Here is a 22,986-nt window from a genome sequence, read left to right on the forward strand (position 1 = left end):
AAGTCAGAGGCAGAAGGTCACACTGAGTTGAGCACTTGGCGCTGTTAGCAAGAGCTCCTTGGGGCTCACCTCCCTTCTTTCATTATGTCAGTGATAAAATGGATTAACATTCCCAAGTATTTTCTTGTTTAGCTTCTGAGTTGAAGATTTTGAGGGTGCAGGTGGGAACCTGTGTTCTTCAGTTTGCACTTGGTGAGATTTCTCCCGTAACAGCTGAAAGCATAGACTTCAGCCACAGGAGAGGGAGGTAGAGGAAGGGAAGGTCATTCCAGCATCCATTCCCATCCCCCTGCTTTGATTTCCAGCTGTCTGTGCCACTAAGCTTCATATTGTACAGTTCCTGAGGGATCCTGAGCCTTCTCCTGAAATTCCCTTTTCCTCTTTCTATTCCAATGCATTTAGATAGCCTTCTCAATTATTGTGCCTACCAGGCACAGATCTTACTTGCTCCCTGCCCTCCCTCCCCCCCTTTTCTCCCTCTGCTTTTTTTTCTCTTCAGTTTCATCACAATAAAGTCCTTCTTGGATCAGTGCCCAAGCTCCTGGCATAAAGTATCCTCCAGCCTACCCATCAAACAAGAAAGCTCTGCCAGATTTGGCCAACTCCTTCTCCCCAGGGACAAAGGAGGTGGTGACATTTTGAGTACCTGAAAGTTGTCTCTGTAAGGAAAAGCGCTCTAGCATTCCCTTTGCACTGCATCCCCCCAATATTCTGTACAGATCAAGGGCTCAAAGGACAATATATTTATTGCCATAGTAGTTAAGAAGCCCCAGTTTGGGCTCTATCTTAATTCCATGACTAGATTTCTACTTTCTGGGCCTTAGTGTTCTAGAGTCAGCCAACAAGCATCCATTAAGACCTTACTATGTGCTACCTACTGTGCTAAGTGCTGAGGGTGCAAACACAGAAATTCCTACCATCAAGGAGCTTACATTCTAATGAGAAAGACAGCAGGTATGCGTAGTATATTCAAAATGAATACAAAGTGGTTATGAATGGAAAGGCACTAGTAAGGGAGTGGGGATCAGGAAAGGCTTCTTTTTGCCTGTTGAAGAAATTTCAGACTCCTCTGTCTGGCATTCAAAGGCTTCTACAACCTGGCCCTTGAGCTGAGTCTTCAAGGAATATGTTCTAAGGTCCCTTTCAACTTAACATTCTATGGTCTAAATTTCCTTCTAGCCCTGACTTCTTATGTTTTGTATTTCATGCACCCTCTGACATTTTATGACTCCGAGAGGGAAATGAAATCTTAAAAACAATTAATACTGGAAATGTGACTTTCTTCATTATTATCCATCTTTGTCTCCATCCTCTTCCAGTTAGCAGCTTGCTTTAAGTTTTGACTGTCTGCCCTTTTCCTCATGTGAAGTGGAGGGCAGTGGGCATAGGAACCATGACTTTAGCTTTAGCTTTTATGTGGGCCTGCATTGCTCAGCTTAGATGCCCCAGGACTCACCTGTTAACCTTCCTTTGTAGAAAGCCCATTTTGGGTTTGTCACCAGCTGTCTTTATTTCTAGACCTACCCATCATCTTTCCTCAGACTTTCAGATCTCCTTTTCTAGGTCTGTGTTTTATCTTCATAAAATTTTAAAGCTAGCAGGGGTTTAGTTTAGGGGATAGAGGGCCTGCCCTGCAGTCAGGAAGACTCCTCTTCCTGACTTCAAATCCAGTCTCAGACACTTACTAGCTGTGTGACTCTGGGCAAGTCACTTAACCCAGTATCTTTGTCAAGAAAACCCCAAAAGGGACTACAAAGAGTCAGATGCTAATGAAATAACTGAACAACAACAACAAAATGGTGCATTGGGAAGAACATTTAATTTAGAGTCAGGGGACCAGGGTTTAGTTCTTGTATCTGACAATTACTAGCTGTAAAACCTTGGGAAAGTCACTTTCCTTTTCTTGGCCTCATTCTCTCCTCTGTAAAATGAGAGGCTGAATCTAGATGATCTTTGAGGTTCCCTTATATCTCTAAATCCTGTGACAGAGGCCACTGGTTCTCAAACATTTTAGATTCAGGATCCCTTTACACTCTTAAAAATGATTGAGGACCCCAAAGAACTTTTGTTGGTTGGGACTGTAGCTATTTATATTTAGTGGATTAGATATTAAAACTAATAAATTTTAAAAACATTTGTTAATTCATTTCAAAATAATAATAGTAAACCCATTACAGTGTTAACATAACTTTTTTTGCGTGTGAAAACAACTGTTTTCTAAAGCAAAAGATATTTAGTGAGAAATGTCATTATTTTACATATTTTTGCACATCTCTTTAATGTCTGGCTTGATTGAAGACAGCTGGATTCTCATTTCTACATCTGCATTCATTCTGTTGTGCCATGTTGTTTTGGCTGAAGTTTACGAAGAAAATCCAGCCTTTTTACACAGATGTAGTTGGACAAGAGAAGAGTGTTTTAATTTGTAACACCTTAGTATTATTATGAAAATATTTTTGACCTTGAAGATTTCCCTGAAAATGTCTCAGAGATCGCCAGAGTTCCACAGGCCATACTTTGGGAACCACTGATCTAGGCCCATCAGTTAATTGAGGAGAATTTTTGTCCAGAGAAGGGAAGGGGAGCCCGCAAAGCTCCAGATCTTCCAATGGGAAATGCATTGCACTTTCTGGTGGTTGTACCACCATTCTGGCAAGGAGGAGGAAAATTATTTCCCTAGTTTTTCTAGATGGCTTAGAGGTGATAATAATATTTGATAATAATAACTTGTATTTACATAGTGCTTAAAGCTTTTGTCAGGTACTTGACAGTATCTCTTTTGAGTCTCAAAACACTGTGAAGATAGGTGCTGTTCTGCTTGCCTTCCCCCCTGCCCCCCCACCTCCCCGCTAGAAATTGATGAACACCTAGTAAGTGTCTGAGGTAGGATTTGAACCCAGGACTTTGTGACTCCAGTCTTTTCTGATCCAAAGTCTAGTGTTCTATCCACTGTATCAGGTGAGAATAATAATAGTACATATTTATAAGAAAGCATCATAGTATAGTGGAAATAGAACTGGATTTGGGGTCAGAGGACCTGATCTAGGATTCAGATAATCTCTAATTCTCTTTTTCACCCTTAGTTTTCCCTTTGGTAAAATGAGAGAGGTTGTAATAGATTTTTAAGGCCTCTTCTACCTCCAGAATCCACAGTCATCCTCTTTCAAAGTATGTGTGTGCGCATTCCTGGATACTGTGGGTTTTTGGCCAAATGGCTTTTCTAACAAATACCAGTTTTTTCATGTATATAGATTGAAAATGAGCTTCATGAAGACAATTAAAGGAGTACTTGTCTCTTTGAGAGTTACCAAACCGATTCAAAACATTTCCTGTGTTCCCTCTAAGGAACCGAAGAAGAGGCTTTGGCTGCACTTAATCATTTGCCGGTAAATGGTCCACCCAGAGAATCAGTCCCCTCAGGAAGGGCCTTTGGCTGTGAACTAGAGGGTCTGATTATCAGGTGGAAATCTAAGGACCTTTGTTAATGGTCTACAGGTGAAGCTTAGATGCTCAACTCTTTTACTGCCCCTGGTGGGTACAACTGAATGTTCTTCTTCATAGAGGTAGTTGCTTAGAGTAGTTGAGTGCTGGAAGAGCCCTTAGAACTCGGGTTAGAGATTGTAGGGCCTGGAGAGTACAGAATGTCCTAGCTAGAAGGGATCTGAGGACAAAGAATGTCAGCATTAGACTGGACCTTGGGTATTATCTACTCCGGTTTCTTCATTTTATGGAGGAGGAAATGAAGGCCCAAAGAAGGGGAAGCAACTTGCCCATTGCCACAGTATTTACCACATCTCCTGACTCCTGGTCTAGTGCACTTTGTACTAGACCATATTGCTTTGTTCTGTAATTTGTGTTTTGTTTTTCTTAAAAGAAACAGGATCCCAGGTTTTCTTCTCTCTAGCAACTCTCTACAGATTTGTACCTTTGGAATAAACATTTCCTTAGTGCCTACTGTTGTGTGTCCTTGGGAGTCAAGACAGGCATCAGCCAGTTTCCAGGCTCAGAAATTTGCTTGTGCATTTGGGGCTACTGTAGATATACAAACCATACTATCTTCATAGTGTAGTAGTTCCCAAGGAAAGGAATGAGGCTTTTGCCCTGCTTTGCCGCTCCCGTCTGGGAGGGGTTTTGTCCTTTTTCCAGCTTTACTACACCTTTCCCCCTCCCATGCTGCACGTTATATGTTTCTGCCTCCTTCCTTTGTCCTGCTGTCATAAGTATGCAAACTTCTGTATGAATTGTGAATGCTTTGGGTTCCACATCCATGTTCATTTCTCTTGTAATAAACCTAATTTTCACGTAAGTTTCATGTAAGTTGCCTCTTGACAAGGGGAAGATGATATGGGATGGAAAGAGTCAGGACGCTTGGGTTCACACTTTAGCTGTGATTCTTACTAGCTACATGGTTAAGTTATGTGGCTTCACTGAGTCTCAGTTTCCAATCCTCAAAAAGGAAATAATAACATCTGAATGGCCATCTTCACAATGTTGTGAGAAAAATGTTTTGTAAACCTTAAAGAGCTATAGAATTTGGAGTTATATCACGCCATAGTCCCTGCTTTTGGGAGATGAGTGTAGTAAGAATGCTAAAATATGAATACCAAGAGCTGAGATAAAATGGAATATAGTAAGTGTATAGGAGAAGCACACATAAAGTCCTGTTGGGAGTGTTGGGGGGGTCAGAGGTAGAGAGATTACATCTGTCTAGGAAGATCAGGGATAGGTCCCTTGAAGAAATAGCACCTTAGTTGTCTTTGAACGATGGGTAAGATGTTGCTAGCCAAAGAGGGGACCCTTATGTAGTGGCACTCCTTTTTAGCCAAATTTACCGGCCTGCTGATCCCTGCGTAAGATGTTCAATCTCCCCTTTATGTGCTTTTGTAGGGGCTGCCTTTCATGCTTGGGATCTATTTGCTCCTTGCCTTTGCCTTGTAGAATCCTTAGCTTTATTCAAAGTTCATTTTAAAGATTGTTTCCTAGAAGATGCTCATCCTTTTCCTGCCAGGTGTTAATATCCTCCCATAGAAATCACATTATCTTTAATTTGTATATATTTTGTATATAACTTCCTGGGTATATAGTGTTTCTTCTTCCCAATATTATGTAAGCTTCTTGGAAGGGCAGGAACTGTGTAATTTTTTTCTGTGTATCCACCGTGCCCAGCAAAGTGCTTTCTCTATCTCCTTTGCAGGCTCATCATTCATGCCATGTTTCTTAACCTTGGATGTTTTCTAAGGCTCCTCCCTACAATCCCTGCAATCTCTCTTGATAACCTCATCAGTTTCTGTTGATGTAATTATCTCTATACAGAACATTCCTATATATCCAGCCCCAATCTCTCCCTTGGGTTTCAGTCCTACGTCACTAGTTGCCTGTTGGACACTTTCAATTGAATGTCCATGAGACATCTCAAACTGTGCATAGCCAAAATGAAACTCATTACTTTTCCCCCTCATCTCCTCCAAACTTCCTTGTTTCTGTCAAAGGCACCACCATCAAGTCTCCTACGTCTCATAATCTCATCATTATCATTGACTCCTCACTCTTTCTCATCCCGTACATCAATCAGATGCTAAATCTTGCTGTTTCTCCCTCTATATCTCTTGCATCCAACTCCTTTCTATTCACATGGCTTCTACCTTAGTCAGACTCTCCTTACCTCTTGTCTATATTATTGCAACAGACTCCTCACTTGTCTCTTTTTCTCAAGTCTCTCCCTACTCCAGTCCATTCTCCACGCTGTTATCAGGTACTGTTTCTTGATCATGCCGCTCTCCTACTAAATCAGCTCTGAGGTCTCCCTGTTACCTCTAGGATCGAATATAAATTTCTGTTTAATTTTTTAAAATAAGTTTATTTATTTTTAGTTTTCAGTATTCACTTCTATAAGTTTTAAATTTGCTCCCCTTCCCTCTCCTCCCCCCCAAGACAGCATGCAATCTGATATCGGCTCTACATATACATTCCTATTAAACATATTTTCACATTAGTCATGTTGTATAGAGGAATTAGAATGAATGGGAGTAACCATGAGAAAGAAAAACATAAAACAAAACAAGAAAATAGTCTATTTCAATCTGCATTCAGACTCCATATTTCTTTTTCTGCATGTCGATGGCATTTTCCATCATGAGTCTTTTGGAATTGTTTTAGGTCCTTGCATTGCTCAGAAAAGCTAAGTCTATCATAGCTGATCATTGCACACTGTGGCTGATACTGTGTATGATGTTCTCCTGGTTCTGCTCACTTCACTCAGCATCAGTTCATATAAGGCTTTCCAGGTTTTTCTGAAGTCCACCTGTTCATCATTTCTTATAACACAATAGTATTCCATTACATTCATCTCTGTCTAATTTTTAAAAGACCTTCATAACCTGGCTCAGTCTTATCTTTGCACTGCAACCCTTCCTGCACATACCCATTGCAATGCAACCAAACTGACTTTCTCTCTGTTTCTAACCTGTGACACTCTTCACATTTCTATATATTTGCCCTGGCCAGCCTCTGTGCCTGGAATGCATTCCTTCTTCATCTTGGGCTCCCAGAATCCCTCTCTTCTCTACATATGAAGCTTTTCCTGATTCGGCCCTAGTGTTCACTGTACTTTGTATTCAACTACTTCATATTTATTTATATTTATTCTGTTTCGTTTATATGATAAGTGCTTAATAAATATACAATACATATGTATAAACATTTAATAAATACTTGTTGACTGAACAGCACAGTGTAGGCCTTTATTCAAAGTTCATTGAATGAATGAAGTGTTGGGGATGAGCGTATAACATTCTAGGCAGAGAGATTAATATGAGCAAAGAGTTGAGAAATGCCAGGCCATTTAGATGATATAGAGGATGATGTGGAAGAGATGAGACTGGAAAGAGGAAAACTGGACCAGACCATGGAAAGCCTCAAATTCTTCTGGCATGAGTAGTCTGTCTTTTTCTATGTGGACCATGGGGAGCCATGACAGATTCTTGAGAAGAGGAGAGACATTGTTCAAACTGAGCTTTAAGGAGATAATTCCAACCCCATGTACAGGAAGACTGGCAGAGAAAAGATGGGAAGTTGTTAAAAATTTTTGAGATCTGAACTTGGGTGGGAGCCATGGAGATGGATAAGAAGGAAACAGGGAGCATGCCTGGTTTAATTACTCAGTAGATTTGTTGGAGAACTTAGCGGTAATGTAGACTGCAGAAAAATTAACCAAAGAATTATTGAACTTAGATGAATAGGTGTGGGATCAAATTGTCATGTCGAGTTAAAAATACTCTCCCTAGTAGTGCTTTTTATCTTGAATAATAAATAGTGGCCATGATTCATTATCAGGTATAAAGTCAGATCTTAGAGAGAAGCCCTAATATGAAAGGATGGGCAACATGATGGGGTGGGCAGAGCCCAGAGCTGCGAGGTAGAATAAATTTGTTGTCTGATTTGGCATATCCTTTCCCTTCTCTGTGCCCTAATTCTTCATTTCTTTAGTTCTTGGAAGTTTACCACTCACTTTCCCCAGAACAAATACATGAGGTAGGCTAATACAAATTGTTTCACCACAGTGAAACTATCTACGGTGAAAACTGAGATTCTGGTAGGGAAGGAGCTTCCTATGTATTGGAGTCAGGATTCAAACCCATGTCTCTGACTTCAAGGCTGATGATCTTCATAGTAAGGACTTAATGAATGTTTTATTGATGTCATTGTCATTCCTTGGGGGTTTACAGTCCTTACCCTGGCTCTTTTACAGAGGCTTAGTCATGGATCTCTTAAAGGTTCTGAAACTTGGATGATAATCCATGTGATCAGATTTTCATGTCAGGTTATAAATACTGTGTTTTGCAGTTCTTTTTGTCTTGAATAATAAATAACAGGGTGTAGTGCAGTTATATCATCAAGTGTTAAGGTAAGACCTTACAAAGGGAGCTACCGTGTCAGAAAATAGGTGGCATGGTTTACTGAAAAAAGACCTGAGTGGGTTTGAAGTCAGAGGACCTGGGTTGAGATCCTGGCTTTGTTGGTTACTGTCTTTCTGTCTTCGGATGAGACTTTCTGGGTCTCACCTCTCTCATCTGTAAAATGAACTATATTAGATAATTTCTTGGGCCCCATTCTGTTCTAAGTCTTACGATCCTATTTAACAGATCCTACCTCACAGGGTTGTTATGAGGAGAATACTTTGTAAACTTTAAATGCTCTAGAAATATAGGATACCACAAAAATCTTAGTGAATTTTTAAGCTATCATTAAGTCTTTTGGGACAGCCTTTATCATTTGCTGTTAAAAGACATGGCTTTGAGTCTGGAGTTCTGACCCAAGTTGTATGACTTTGGACAAATAATGTATTTCTACTTTTCTTCATCTTTAAGTAAAATATTTGTCTCACACTACTACCTATGTTACAGATTTGTTGGGAAGAAAGCATCTATAAGGTTTAAAAAAGTATTAAAACATGGGTTGTTGACATTGCTCTAATAAGAGAGTGAATATGAAGAGGTTTTGTAAACCATGTAGCCAGTGCTCATAGATAATATAGTGATTGTTTTTATGACACTTGATTGAAATACCCAACCTGGTTTCTTTCTTTTCTCTCTAGGGTCTTCAGTCTTCCACAATGAACCCTGTTTACAGCCCCGTCCAACCTGGGGCTCCCTATGGCAACCCCAAGACCATGGCCTACACAGGTGAGTGTTCTTAGGGATGACCTTCATGCAAGGAAATGACTTCTGAGTATGTGTAATGAGCTCAAGGACTCTCTCCATCTCTTCTCCCCTCCCTCTAATCCTGCAAGTCCAACTACCTTCCAGACATCTCATGCTGGATGTCCAGCAGACATCTTAAACTCAACATGTTCAAAACCAAACTCGTTGTATTTCCCCCATACTCTTCTCCCCTTCCCTATTACTATTGAGGGTACCACCATCCTCCAAGGCCTCCTACCTAGCTGTCATTCTTGACTTCTCACTATTCTCACCCTACCCCGATCCAAACTGTTACAAAAGTCTGTCGATTTTTCCTTTACAACATCTCTCAAATTTGCCCTCTTCTTTCCTCTGATGCTGCCATCATCCTTTGTCCCCTCACACTTCTGCTATTGCAATAGCCTGCTGGTAGATCTGCCTGCCTCAGATCTCTCTCCACTCCAGTCCATCCTCCATTCAGCCACCTAAATGATTTTCCTAAATTGAAGGCCCTACCATATTATCCCCCTACTCAGTAAACTCCATTGACTACCTATTGCCTCCAGAGTCAAATGCAAAATGCTCTGTTTGGCATTCTAAGTCCTTCATAACCTTTCTCCCTCCTACCTTACTACCTGCCATATACTCTTAGGTTCGGTGACATTGGCCTCCTGGCTCTTCCATGAAGAAGACACTCCATCTCTAGACTTTGGGCATTTTCTTTGGCTGTCCCCTATGCCTTTAATGTTCTTTCTCTTCATTTGTTCCTCCAGGTTTTCCTGGCTTCCTTCAAGTTCCATCTAAAATTATATCTTCTACAGGAAGCTTTTCCTAATCCCTCAGAATTCTAGTGCCTTCCTTCTGTTAATTATTTATTTATCCTATGTATGGTTTGTACATATTTATGTGCTTATTGTAACGGCCCCCCCCCCCCACCCCGGACTGTGAGCTCCTCGAGGGCAAGGACTGCCTTTAGTCTGTTTTTGTATCCCCAGCAATTAGTGCAGAGTAGAAGTAAGCACTTAATAAATGTTTATTGACCGACTGACTTCCCTCCTGTCCTTCCCACCTGTCCCTTAATTTAGTATATCTAGGACCTGATCTCTTCTTTTGGTTCCTCTGTCTGGTCCTGTGGATGTAACCCTGTAAAAAAGTTCCTACCTTTCTGTGATGAAAATTTTTCTTGTTTTTCAAAGTACAGCCATGATGTCTTTCTTTCACTCTCTCCTTTTGTCTCTTGAGGTTGCCGCAGTCACAGTTCTTAGCCCTTACCCTTCTGGACCCTTCATGGAGCCAAACCCTAGAAGGACATGGATGAACTGTGAAGGCCGGTTTTTGTTCTGAGCTTTGTGGAAAACACTATGTTGTTCACTTAGCAAAATGATATTGTTATTATTTGGCCTAAAGTGTATCTTATCTATTTTCTGACTCCCGTTTTACTAATAATTTAGTATTAGAATCTGTTGGGAGCCATCTGGGAACTGTGGCCACTGATGTCCATACAGGGGCTAAGCCCCGTCTTTCAGTTATAGTTCAGGAAGGTCAGTCTTCTCATTTAGGAATGGTGATGCTTCAGATTTATTAAAGTAATCATAACTGACATTTACATAGCACTTTAAAGTTTCCACAATACTTTACATGTATTATCTCCTTTGAGCCTCACAACAACCTTGTCAGGTAGGTATTATAGGTATTACCCTTATTTTATAGGTAGGAAATTAGGGCTCAATGAGATTAAGTAATCATGGTCCCACAACCAATAAAGCATCAAAGCCAGGATTTAAAACCAAGTCTTCCTGAGATCAGTCCCAGCACTCTGTCTGCTCTGCCATGCTGCAAAAGACATCTTTTACTGCTGGCCACAAAGACTTTGGTCCCTCCTGCCTGGAGTTGAATTCCCTAGGGCCTCTGTGGGACAACAGCTGCATTTCAATGTATTTCAGTCTGTTTCCTTTGTAGCAACATCCCTGAAACATCTGGAGGCCAGGACTTTGTTTTTCAGGTTGTCCATCTTCACTTCTGTTGGAGCTCTTTCCCCTCCCAGAGCAGTGCTGTTAATAATTTCTTGGCTCAGTACCATAATCAGGAGTTGCTACCCACCCTACCTATTTATTTTCTTCTTTTCCTTATTGGGCGATCTCTCACCTCATGGATGATGATCCACATCATCCTTCCTTGGAAGTCAGCTGCTTTCTCTTCACAGGGTGTATCTTCCTTCTCCGTTGAGTGACCCTTTTTCCTATTTTTTCTTCTTCCGTGGTCCTTCCATTCTTCAAATCCTTGACATAGATCATGATTCCCCTCTGACTCTTTAGGTCTTTTTTTTTTTGTGTTTGCATTGAAGCCCTTCTGTTATGCTCTTTTTACCTTCTTTCCTAGACTGGTTTATATTTTGAGTATAGGTAATAATTATTTAGCCATGGCAGAAAAATAATTTTGAATGTTCTTCAGGTCAGTATAAAATTTCCATGCTTTCTGCAAACAACCTCTTCAGTCCTTAATCATTCTCCCTCTTCCCACTCCAGTCCTTCCTTCACCCAGCTACCTAAGTGATTTTCCTAAAATATGGGTCTGATCATGTCATACCCCTAACCCCCAAATAAATTCCAGTGGCTCCTCTTTACTTTCTGGATCAAATATAAAATCTTTTTGGCATTCAAAGCTTTTCATGACTCGATGCCTTCTTGCCTTTCTAATCTCCTTACTTTATTCTCCTCCATGGGTGCTATGGTCTAACTATACTAGCTTATTTGCTTTTAACCACATAAGATAGTCCATCATCCATTGTTCTGTCTTTGCACTGGCCAGCCTCCATTCCTGGCATGTCCTCCCTCCTCACCTTTGCCTCTTAGCATACCTTGTTTTCTTCAAAATTCTGCTTAAGTGATGCCTTCTACATGAAATCTCTCCTTACTTCCCCAACCTGTAGGGCTCCTCCCCCAAATTAACTTGTATTTTTTTTAATGTATTTATATGTACATAATGTCTTCCTTAATATGATGTAAGCTCCTTGCAGGTAGGGATTATTTCTTGTCCTTTTTTTTTTTGGTCTTTATATCCTTAGTTCCAGACAAATAGTAATAAATGCTTGTTGGTTGGTTAAAAATGTACAGAGCAGTCAATAGAATTGTAGGGCTAGAAGGGCCCTCAGAGAGTGGATAGTTCAACTTCCTTCCCAGTATAAGAAACTCTTTTATAGCCTTCCCCACAGGGGGGTCGTTTAGCTTCTGCTTAGACATTTCAAGAAATAGGAAACTCACTACTTCCTGAGACAGCAAATTTCATTGTTCAGCAGAGCTTAGTAGTGAAAAATAGTTTGAACTGAGTGCTCATGGGAGCTACTAGTAGTAACACCAGTAAGTCATTGGGATGTCCTGTCTCCTCCCAGAGGTTTTCCCCCTGCTTTCCTGTGTGGCCTTGAAGAATTCTTTTTCCCATTCTGGCTATAACTTTCTCCCTCTAGCTCTGATAGTTTGTGTAATGTTTTAACATCATGTGTTATATTTTCTAGGGACCTTTCTAGGTCTGACATTTTATGTTCCAAACAAAAAGACAAATCTTTGGCTTGGCAGGGAAAAAAACACTTTTCTGAGTCTGTGGTCATCAATGTGAACCATCAGTGATGGACTAGGGTGGTCTAGGGTAGCAGAGATTTTTTATTTCTTCTTCTCTACCTAGTCCTTTTACCAAATTCAAGTTACATTCTAGGGTGGTTTTGTTCTAGATTTTCTTAGATTCCTGAGATTTATGGCAGACCAACCCAAATCCTCTATTTGCCTTGTCATAACCTAAAGTGGTGGATGGGGATTCACTTCAGTTCAGGAGAGGATTTATTAGGCATACTCTGCATAGTGTAAGGGCTGGATACATTGACGAATTTTTTCCCCCTGCAGTATTATACTGAGTTTTGCTAGGTAAGTTATTCTTGGCTGTAAGCTCGTATCCTTTGCCTTTTGGAATATCCTATCTAGGGTATGGGGTATCTAGGGTGGGGAACCTGCGGCCTCAAAGCCACATGTGGCCCTCTTGGTCCTCAAGTGCAGCTCTTTGACCGAATCCAAACTTCACAGAACAAATCCCCTTAATAAAAGGATTTGTTTTGTAAAACTTGGACTCAGTCAAAAGGCTGCACCCAAGGACCTAGAAGGCCACTTGTGCCCCGAGGCCCCAGTTTCCCTACCCCGTGATGTATTCCAAGCTCTGTGCTCCTATATAGTGGTGACTGCTGAATCATGTGTGATCATGATCATGGCTCCTCAATACTTGAATTCTTTCATTCTGGCTGCTTGTGATATTTTTTCCTTGACCTGAAAGCTCTGGCTTTTGGCTGTGATACAAAAATTATGAGTTTTCATTTGGGGTTTCAGGAGGTGACCAGTGGATTCTGTTTCCACTTTGCCTTCTGGTTCTAAGAGATCTGGGCAGTTTTCTTCATTCAAAAGGTTGAAAAAAAATAGAACATGTATAGCATCTCATAGGATAAACAACTGACCTGAAAAACAGATCAAGGAGAAAAAATTTAGGAATCATTGTACTATTTGAAAGCCATGACCAAAATAAGAGAGCCCAGATGCCATATTTCAAGAAATCTTAAAAGAAAAATGGCCAGGGTATATTAAGAGGTAGAAGTTGGAGTGGAAGGGACATTTCAGGTTAGGATGCTTAGCTTCAGCATGAGCAAACAGCTAAAAGTTGGAATCTTTGGTCATTGATCCTCTTGGATTAGTGGAATGACTTCTGATTGATCTCCAAATTATAATGTGTCAGTCAAAATAACCATTGTCTCTATGCTAGTGTGAGGGCTCAGCAGCCATTAGAAGAAATGAACCCATGTTAAAACAGTTCTACTCTTCTAGATGACTCTGAGTTTTAAGGTAGGCATCATAGAGATAGATGTTCAGTGTTAGCTCTAGAAAGGACCTTAGACTATAGAGTACCAGTTCTTGATAGGCCTTAAGGACATAGAACGTTAGCACTTTGGTGTCTCCTCACTTTCAAAGGAGATTTGTTGAGAATTACTGTGCTAGTTTAAAAGAACGTCTGGTTTTCTAGGTCATACATTGTCAGGCTTTCTTTGTGCCTCCTCTTGCCTGTACTTCCTGCCCTTTAAGGAATTTTCTATGCTTGGACCCTTCCATACTAGACTCTTCCATGCTCTAGTTAATCTTGCCAGTTGGCATCTCCCTGCCAATAACATTAGAAGTGGGAAACCAATCAGTGAGACATACTAGAGACACTGCCCCTTTCTGTAAAACACCTACCTTCATTACCATTAGGAAACAGCCCTAGAGGGACAACCCAGGTGTCCCCTCACTGAATTAGAATGAATAGTGAAAGCCTGGCATTACCTGGGTGCCAGGTTAGGAGGTTCACCTACTGGTACATCATCAATCCCTCCTTCACTTTAAGGCCATAGCCTTAGGATCATTTTACCTCAAGTGCCCTTTGCTGACTGAATAGCAAATGTATCCTTGACCCTCTAGTAACTAACTCAGATATATCCTTGCCCTCCCTCCTCAGGCCCCTGCAAGTTAGGCCATGTTATGCCTGCCTTTTTGTTACTTTAACCCTACCAAGTGAAAGGCCTATTATTTTTAGCATTTGCTAGACACTTTTTATCTTCTGTGGAAACCTCTAAGCCCCCCAAAGCAGCTGCAACAAGGCTCCGGCATAAATTACTACCAGTAGTAGCTATCATTTTACAGGCTTTTGTTTCAAGAGTGCTTTCATATTTCTTGTCTCATTTAATCTTTACAGCAAATTTGAGACAGGTAGTCAAGTACACGGATATGCAAGTATTACTAACTGGCCAAATCCCTGCACTTCTTTGAGGCTCAATTTCCGCATCTGTAAAGCAGGAATAATACCATTCTCCTTGGCTTGTTGTGTGTATACTTTAGAAACTGAGGTACTAAACAAATGTAAAGGATTAACTCTTGTCATCCTCCTTTTATAGACTCATAGACCTAGAGCTACAAAGAGATGATGATCTAGTCCAAATCCTTATTTTGTAGATGAGAAAATTGATGCCCAGCAAATGGCAACATAGTGGCAGAACTTAGGCTAGACTGTTTATCTCTGGAGTCCCAGTCCAGTCCTGATCAGAGAAGTAAAGTGACTGAGACTTGAACCCCTGTCTTCCACCTTGAAGTCCTCGGCTGTTTAACCTACATCATGCTCTGTCTCTTTGACTGGCTGCTATCCATTCCTGGAATTTGCTTCCTCCCCAACTCTGCTTCCTGGCCTCTCTGGCTTCCTTCAAGTCCTAGCTAAAATCCCACCCTCTACAGGAAGCCTTCCCTCTATTGATTATTTCCTGTTTATCCTGTATTTAGCTTGTTTGTACAGTTGTTTGCATGTTGTCTTCCCTTTTAGACTGTGAGCTCCTTGAGAAAAGGGACTGTTTTTTGCCTTTCTGTGTATCACCAGAACTTAGCAGAGTGCCTGGCACATTGTAGGTGCTTAATAAATGTTTACTGACTGACTGACTGACGTCCAATATCCACATCTCCAGTCTCTGTTGTAGAGGTTCTAGAATCTTAAACTTTCACGAGGCCTCAGAGATCATCTAGTCCATCTCATACTTGATTTAGAATCTGCTCTGCAGCGTCTTGATAAGTGGTCCAGCCTCCCTCCATCTGAAGACCTCAAGTACTTACTGCCTCCTGTGGTAGCTCATTCATTTTGATATAAACTGACTTGTTATGAAGTTTTCCCTCCCATTGAGCCTCATTCACCTCACTGTCACTTTCTCCACTGCACCAAGTTCTGCCCTTTGGAACCAGACAGATTAAATCTCACCTTTCTTCCACATTACAGCTCTTGAAATATTTGAAGACAGCTATCTTATCTTATAAGCAGCTTTAATCACTAGTATAGCTAAAAAATCCTTTAATGTAAACTCAGCACATTCAGATTAAAAAAAAGACAGCTCTCAAGTCACTACCATGTTTTCTTCTGCTAAACAGAGCTAGGTCCTTCACACAGTGCTTGTGTCTCATGGTCTTGAGGTTCTTGACCATCCTGATTACGTTCCTCTGCATATTCTTTGGGGAGAAGAGAGGAAAGAGAATCATGGTGTTACGGACTCACAGACTTGGAGAGCAGGAAATTTGGGTTTGAACGATGGCCCCAGCACTTAACATCTGTGCCTGTGGTCAGGCCACTTCCCCTTTCTAAGCCTCAGTTTCCCCTTGTGTAAGATGGGAGTCACGATCCCTGTAAGGTTTGGTGAACTTTAAAGCCATATGGAAATGGGAGCTGTTGTCCTAAACATATACATTTAGACTTTTTTGAGAAGACAGTGGACCTACTAGACAAATTTTAGCCCTGAGAAAAATAACAAAGCTTTGGAAAACTACCGTAATTTTCACAGTGTCTAAGTAAGCTCAGAAGAGATTCCTGCTGACTGACCCCAGTGCCAAAAAAGGTTGGTGGCAGTGGTGGTGGAACTCTATGAAGAATTAAGTTAGACATGAGAGATGTAACAAAATACAAAGGCCATAGGGAATCTGGGAGAGGAAGGAGAAGAAGCATCAGATGCATCAGATGGTCACTGCTAATTCCTCCCCTGGTCATCTAGGCTCTGTCAGAATTAATAGAAATAATGCCTCAAACTTTTACAACAGCTGTCCACAGGGGTTCCAGAACCAAATATTATCCTAAAAGACCTTTAGCAAGATTGTTTAGGACTATCTATTAATTTGACCCGTGGGCTGGCACTGGGGCTAGTTAGCAGTAGCTTTTCCTCAGTTCATGACCTTGAAGAGATTTAGATATTTTAAGTAACTGTGTGCATTTCACTCTACTGCTGAGAGGAAAAGCTGGGCCTTTACTTTCATGAAAAGTTAGCAGTTAGTAAAAGAGCTTTGCAAAAAGGCTTATCTTTTTAAGACTAACATGCTTTAGTACAGCTGCCTCAGAAGAGCTAAAAATGAGCATCACACACACACAGAGTCTGGAGATGCACATGGTGGGTGTAAGCAGACAGCAGCTTGTCACCCTCAGACAGCTCCGAAGCACAGGAGTAAAGGATGTCATGGAGGGATGATAGGTGGACAGCCAGAGTGCTCCACTGGTACCCTTGCCGTGTCAAGAGACAGTAAGGAAGGCTTCCAGCACACTGGGCTGACCCTCTCTGGGAAATTTTTGAAAGGACAACAACAAGAGTCACACATGATAGGTGGGAATGGATGAGTTGTGGCAGAGTATGTCTTGTGGAAAGAAGCTCCAGAATCAATGAGATCACTCAATCTCTTGAATATTGAGTTTTGAGAGGGAGCCTACACTGTCCTGTAGAGGGGCTTGTTAACACGATACAAGAAAAAGTATGAAGAAATAGAGGAAAATTTCTCTCTCGTTAGAAATGGTCCTGAAGGTATCACCGTCCAGGCACATGCGAAAGGACTACTTTTTACATAGCAGGTGAGTCCTAGCCCTGGGTTAGAAGGAGTCTCCTAACATTCCGAGCTGACCCACAGGTTAATGTCATTGGAGAATATGTTTAAGCAGAAGTGGAATGACACCCTTGTCAGGGAGATGGTATACTCCCTAGGAATGTCCTGGAGAGAGAAAACAAAATGGAAATATATGAAAACAAGTGTTAGACTTGAAGTCAAGAGACTGGGGTAAAATTCTAGGCCACAACAATAAAAGGATAATGTATAAGCCTTTAGAAGGGAAGAACTGTTCTCATTGAAAGGCAGAATCCAAGAATTAGAAGGGACTGGCCTTGTGGTTCAACGAATGTGTAAATGAGAATACATTCTACAACCTCCTGAGAAGTGGCCACTGAGGCTTGCCTTATGAGTCTTGAATGTGGTCTTCTGTGGCATCCTGAGGCCCTCCTTTCCCTGTCTTGGTCACCCACCAGCTTGCCAATCTTAAGGAGTCAAGCTAACTTTGTTTCTTTTTTGACAGTGAAATTAGCCTGGTAGAGAGAATGTGATTAACATACTGTTAATAAGAGTTCATATTTATATAGCATATTAGTGCTTTATGTAAATTATCTCATTTGATTCGCACAGCAGTAGGTACTATTCTTATCCCCATTTTATGAATGAGACAGTTGAGACTTAGGTTAAGTGGCTTGCTTTGGGTCATACATTCTGATGCCATGGTCCTCTTCGAAATGAAGGATAAATACAACCTGCGAGTAGACTGAGCTGCCCGAATGGGGACCCAGCTAGTTGGGTAACTCAACTCGTCTTCTCCCTCTCCTTCTCCTCTCCAAAGAAAGGCAAATTTTGATGACCAGAATTGCTGCCCACTTAACTTGGGGTTTACTGGCTATATTCTTTCCTTCCTTCCTTTCTTCCATCCGTCATGAATATCTGGCTCTGGAGGAGAAAGTGAGGCTGGTGACCTTGCACAACCCTCCCTCAACTCAAATCAAAGTCAACTGCAAGTCATGTCATCATTTCCCTGGTGCCGTGGTCCTCTTTGAAAGTGAAGGACAAACACAACATTCTGAGAAATAATTGAAGTCTCTCAGCCTAGAACACACACCTTCTTCCTGCTTTCTTACAAGACTCAACAAGAGTTTAATCTTGCAAGGCTCATTTCAAGTTCTACCTGCAGCATGAGCCTTTTTCTGATCTAGACTGCTAGTGCCTTCCCCCACCACAAGTTACATTTATCTCTTTCTATGCATTACTTACACACACATACACACACACTCACACACACGTCTGTATATGTATAATATATATTCAAATATATAATATATAAAATATACACATATATTTAAATATATATAATATATAGACTACATATGTATGTTTTCTCTAGTAAGTCATTCAAATAACATTTATTAAGCACTTACTATGTGCCAGGCATCATGCCAAACCCTGGGCGTATAAAGAATGACAGTACCTGCTCTCAAGGAACCCAGTCAAAGTCTAATTGGGGATATAACCTGCAGACAAATATGTACAAACAAGATACATACAGAATAAATTGGAGGCGTTCAACAGGGGGAAGGAACTACCATTAGACTGCAAACTCCTTGGGAGTAGAGACTGTTGTATATTTCTTTGTCTTTCTAAGTTCTGGCCACATTCTAAGTGCTAAATCAGTATTTGTTGACTGAACAAGCTGGTGGTCTGCTCTTTGTAGATAAATAAATATATAAATATATATATATATATATATATATATAAAAATATATATATAAATATATAAATAAATATATAAAATGTATATACGTATGTGTTATATGTGTGTGTGTGTACGAATATAACATCTAGGTAGTGCATTGGATAGATCACTAAATCAGGGAGATGCATCTTCATGAGTTCAAATCTGGCCTCAAACACTTAGTACTTGTGTGACTTTGGGCAAGTCACTTAACCCTGTTTGCCTCAGTTCTTCATCTTTAAAATGAGCCAGAAGAAGGAAATGGCAAATCATTCCCGTATTTTTTGCCAAAAAAAAAAAACAACCCCAAATGGGGTCATGAAGAGTCAGACATGACTTAAAAAGACTGAACAACATATATATGTGTGTGTGTGTGTGTGTGTGTGTGTGTATACACATACATACACACATATACGTATACACACATATGTGCGTATGGTATGTATCTAGTTATTGATTTGCTTCCCCAGTTAGAAGCTCCTTGAGGTTCAGGGATTATTTTTGCTTTCCTTTGTGTGTCCAGAATTTAGCACAGTGCCTGGTACATAGCAGGTGCTAATAAAATGCTTATGGATCTATGTGCCAAAAGAGGCAGGCAGATTTTACATTAGAACTGGTTTGGATTAATGGACCCAGGGAGTCATCAGTCGTTAATGTCAACTTAAAGAGGTGTTCTTTAATGGAGAACCAGAGGCATCATCCACGATAATCTACTGTTTTGTTCTACTTTAACTGCTGAGTTTTTTGAAGATTCTCTTTTTTCATTTCTGTTTGTTTTTGTTTATAGTTACCAAGTTTATAGTAAAAATTTGTAATGCTTTATGGTTTAAAAACTGTTTTTCTCACAAAATCCCTGTGAGGCATATAGTGCAAGTATTATTATCTCAGTTTGACAGATGAGAGATTTCAGTATATAGTGATTTAGGAAATACCTACTTTGAAGAGATCATGAAGCCATTGGCATGTGGTGTTGTTAGGTAAGTCTTTCTTTTAGACAAGAATTTAGTGCCATTTTGTTAACTAGGAACGAAGTGTACTGGATTCTTCCTCCTCCTGTGATCTTTGACAAGTTGCTTTCCACTACTCAGTCTCAATTTTCCCATATGTAAAATTGGACTAATAATTCTTGCCTTTTCTTCTTTCTTTTTTTCTGTCTTTCTCTAGATAGGGTTGGTATGAGGCACCAGTGAGATCACTGTTGTGAAAATATTTTGAGAACTGTTAAGTCGCATACTCTTATGATAGATTATTATCATCACTTTATTCACTTATTCAGTGAACAATTCTTTGCTCAGTGCTACATGGAGACATGAAGATGAATTCAGCCCTTACACTCCAGAAACTCAGACCAGTAAGGAGAAATAATATCTAAACATAAATCCATTGAATTTTTTGAGCAAAGGAGTAATTTGGCCAGAACTATGTATAAATCACTTTTAGGAAGGACAGTTTACTGAAGCTTTTCTGGAAGAAGCATATTTAAACTGAGCCTTAAAGACTTTCATACTCTTGAAGAACACCAGTTTCATTATCTACAATCTTCCATCTCCAGAAATATAGCTTCCATCCACATCCCTCACCCTTTGACCGGCCTTAACCATCCTTTGGTGAATCTGTACATAATTTCACTCCTTTGATTTCTTCCCATGAGTCATTTTGCGTTCATCCCTCAGATATCTCAGCTTTGTCTTTTCTGATCTCTACTGTTTGAGTCTTTCTGAAGTTGTAGTCACTAACAAAAAGAGACACAGCATCTCTGACCTTGTGACCCTGACTCTGACCCTCAAGAGCTTTGTGATCCTGGCCAAGTCACCAAACATCTCTCACCTTGAGGATCTGCCTCTATAAAATGAGGGTGCTATTACTTTAGTGTCTATCTCATAGGGCTCTTGTGAAGAAAGCATTTAACAAACCTTAAATCATTTTAGCAATATGACTTATTGCTGGTTTATTTTTTGTCTTTGAGTCCCTAATGCCATGCACATTGTGTGCTGAAGCTTATTAAGTATTTGTTGAATTAAATTGATTAAGTACTGGCAGCCAGCTTCCTTTATATACTGATTCCTTTCTGTTCTCCTATTCAGGTGTTTAAAATTAACTCCATGTTGATTTTTCCCCTTTTTTTCTTTATTTGTTTGCAGATTTTAATATGTGGCAGTGTTCAGCTTGGGGGTTTGTGTTTATAAGGCCATAGAAATCATTATGAGGGTTCCAAAAATGGTGGTGGTGGGGAGATCACCAGTGTCAGTAACTGGTTGAGTTAATTTTTTGTATATAGCTGTGGTTACAGTTGGTTATTCTGCCGCTCTGCCAACTAGTGATATCTAGTGATAGGAGATGCTTGACACAGCCTTCTTTTGCTCTTCGTCTCTGCCAATTTTACATAAGAAACTGATGTTAGGCAACAGGATGAGGGCATTTAGGCCTTACTGCTCCTCTAGAAACCTTGATGTCGTACTTCAGACGTCAGTATTCACTCATTTTGGGAAAACTCAAATGGCTGGCAAAAGTAGCATACTTCAAATGGTCTCTCTTGTTTGAGTTCTAAGATGTGATTACTTGAAAATTGCTTGGCTGGGGGAAAGTACTTGAATTTAAGTGTTCAAGTCGGGTTTTCTTTATAGATCTTCTCACCTGAATAGAAAGCTGAAGATCTATAGCTCTTAGTGCTATTGAATCCACAAGGTTACACTTTTTTTTCTTTTCTCTGAGATCTGCGCTTTGTCCCCCAGTCAGCTGGGGAGAAATGTATTTATTTGTTTTAGCTTAATTAAAAAAAAATTAACATTTTCCTTCTTTCCTTCTTTCTCCTTCCTCTCTGGAAAAAAAAGAAAAAGAAGAAAACTCTGGTAACAAATAAGCATAGATAAGCAAAACTCCTCAGATTCTGAGGAGAAACTTGTATTTTGGCTTTGCCAATGAGCATTGCCTCCTGTATGTTTCGTACTGGGATCTAGGGGTAGTTGCAGGAGGTCAAGAGCAGGGTGACTAAGCTTTGTAAGAAAGTTGCAGTCTTGATGAGGAGGTAGGATGGCTATTGTCTCCCCCCCTTATTAATGGATGAGTATAGAGATTAAGACAACTTCCACGTTCTAGGAAGGTTGTTTGACAAATTGGAACACATTAAGAGAGAGTTGGCCAAGATTTGGGAGAAGTAGAAATACTGCCAAATGAATGAATGAATGTGTGTATACATATACATACATATGTGTGTATACACATATATATGTATGTATACACACACACACGCACACACTCACACATACATACACATACACATATAAATTGGTTGAAGAAACTGAGAATATATAGCCTGGAGAAAAGAAGACATTAGTGTGGGACATTATCATCATCTTCAGATATATGAAGGACTGGCATGGGGAGGAGGAATTAGGCTTGTTTTGTCTGGCTCCAGAAAATAAAGCTAGGGATGGTGGGAAGAATTTTTAGGCAGATTTTAGACTAACATAAGGATAAATTTCCCAAAATTTAGAGCTGTCTAAAGATATAAGGGGCTGTTTTTGGAAAGTAGTGGGTTGCCACTTCCTAGAGAGGTCTTGAGCAGAGCACGAATGACTGTTTATCAGAGATGATGTTGAGGGAATTCCTGCACAAAACTAGGTTCAACTAGCAGCTTTTGGAGATCCCTTGCAAGTCTGACAATCTGTGACTTAGGAATGTTAGGATGACATCTCACATCGTATATTCCTTTTGGTTTACAAAGTACTTTCTTCACAACAACCTTCTGAGGACAGAAGTAGAGCAAGAGTTCCTTCATCCTCATTTTGGGTTTTTGTGACACAGCTCTCTCCTAGCTCACCTTCTACTTGTTAGATAACTCCTTCTTGTATCCTTGACTAGTGCATCAGCCACATCATGCCCCCTAATTGTGGATGTTCTGTCCTGGGATCTCTGCTCCTCTTATACTCACTCTTTTGGTAACCTTATCAGCTCCCATAGGTTTATTAACATCTTTATGCAGATGACTACTGTACAGATCTACATTCTCTTCTCTGAGCATCAGTCCCATATTACCAACTGCTTGGGATGACCTGGAGACATAAACTCATTACCTTTCTTCCCCATGTCTTTTTCAAATTTTACTAATTCTGTCAAATTGAGACAGACAGTTTGTTAGAGGTGTTACACATGCCCCTGCATGTGGCCCTCA

General features: G+C 40.3%; 1 protein-coding gene across 4 annotated transcripts in view; it reads left to right on the plus strand.

Annotated features, from left to right (window-relative positions):
* The window catches only part of FAM168A (family with sequence similarity 168 member A), a 201,358-nt gene that overhangs the window by 73,381 nt on the left and 104,991 nt on the right, over window positions 1-22,986 (plus strand). For all 4 annotated transcript variants that reach the window (XM_036746209.1, XM_036746211.1, XM_036746208.1 and 1 more), the window contains exon 2: window positions 8,594-8,681. In XM_036746209.1, coding sequence (XP_036602104.1) covers window positions 8,612-8,681 — 70 coding nt within the window. In that variant the 5' untranslated portion in view covers window positions 8,594-8,611. The remainder of the gene's footprint in view (window positions 1-8,593; window positions 8,682-22,986) is intronic.

Source organism: Trichosurus vulpecula, chromosome 2 (genome assembly GCF_011100635.1).
Source record: "Trichosurus vulpecula isolate mTriVul1 chromosome 2, mTriVul1.pri, whole genome shotgun sequence".
NCBI classification, from domain to species: Eukaryota; Metazoa; Chordata; class Mammalia; order Diprotodontia; family Phalangeridae; genus Trichosurus; species Trichosurus vulpecula.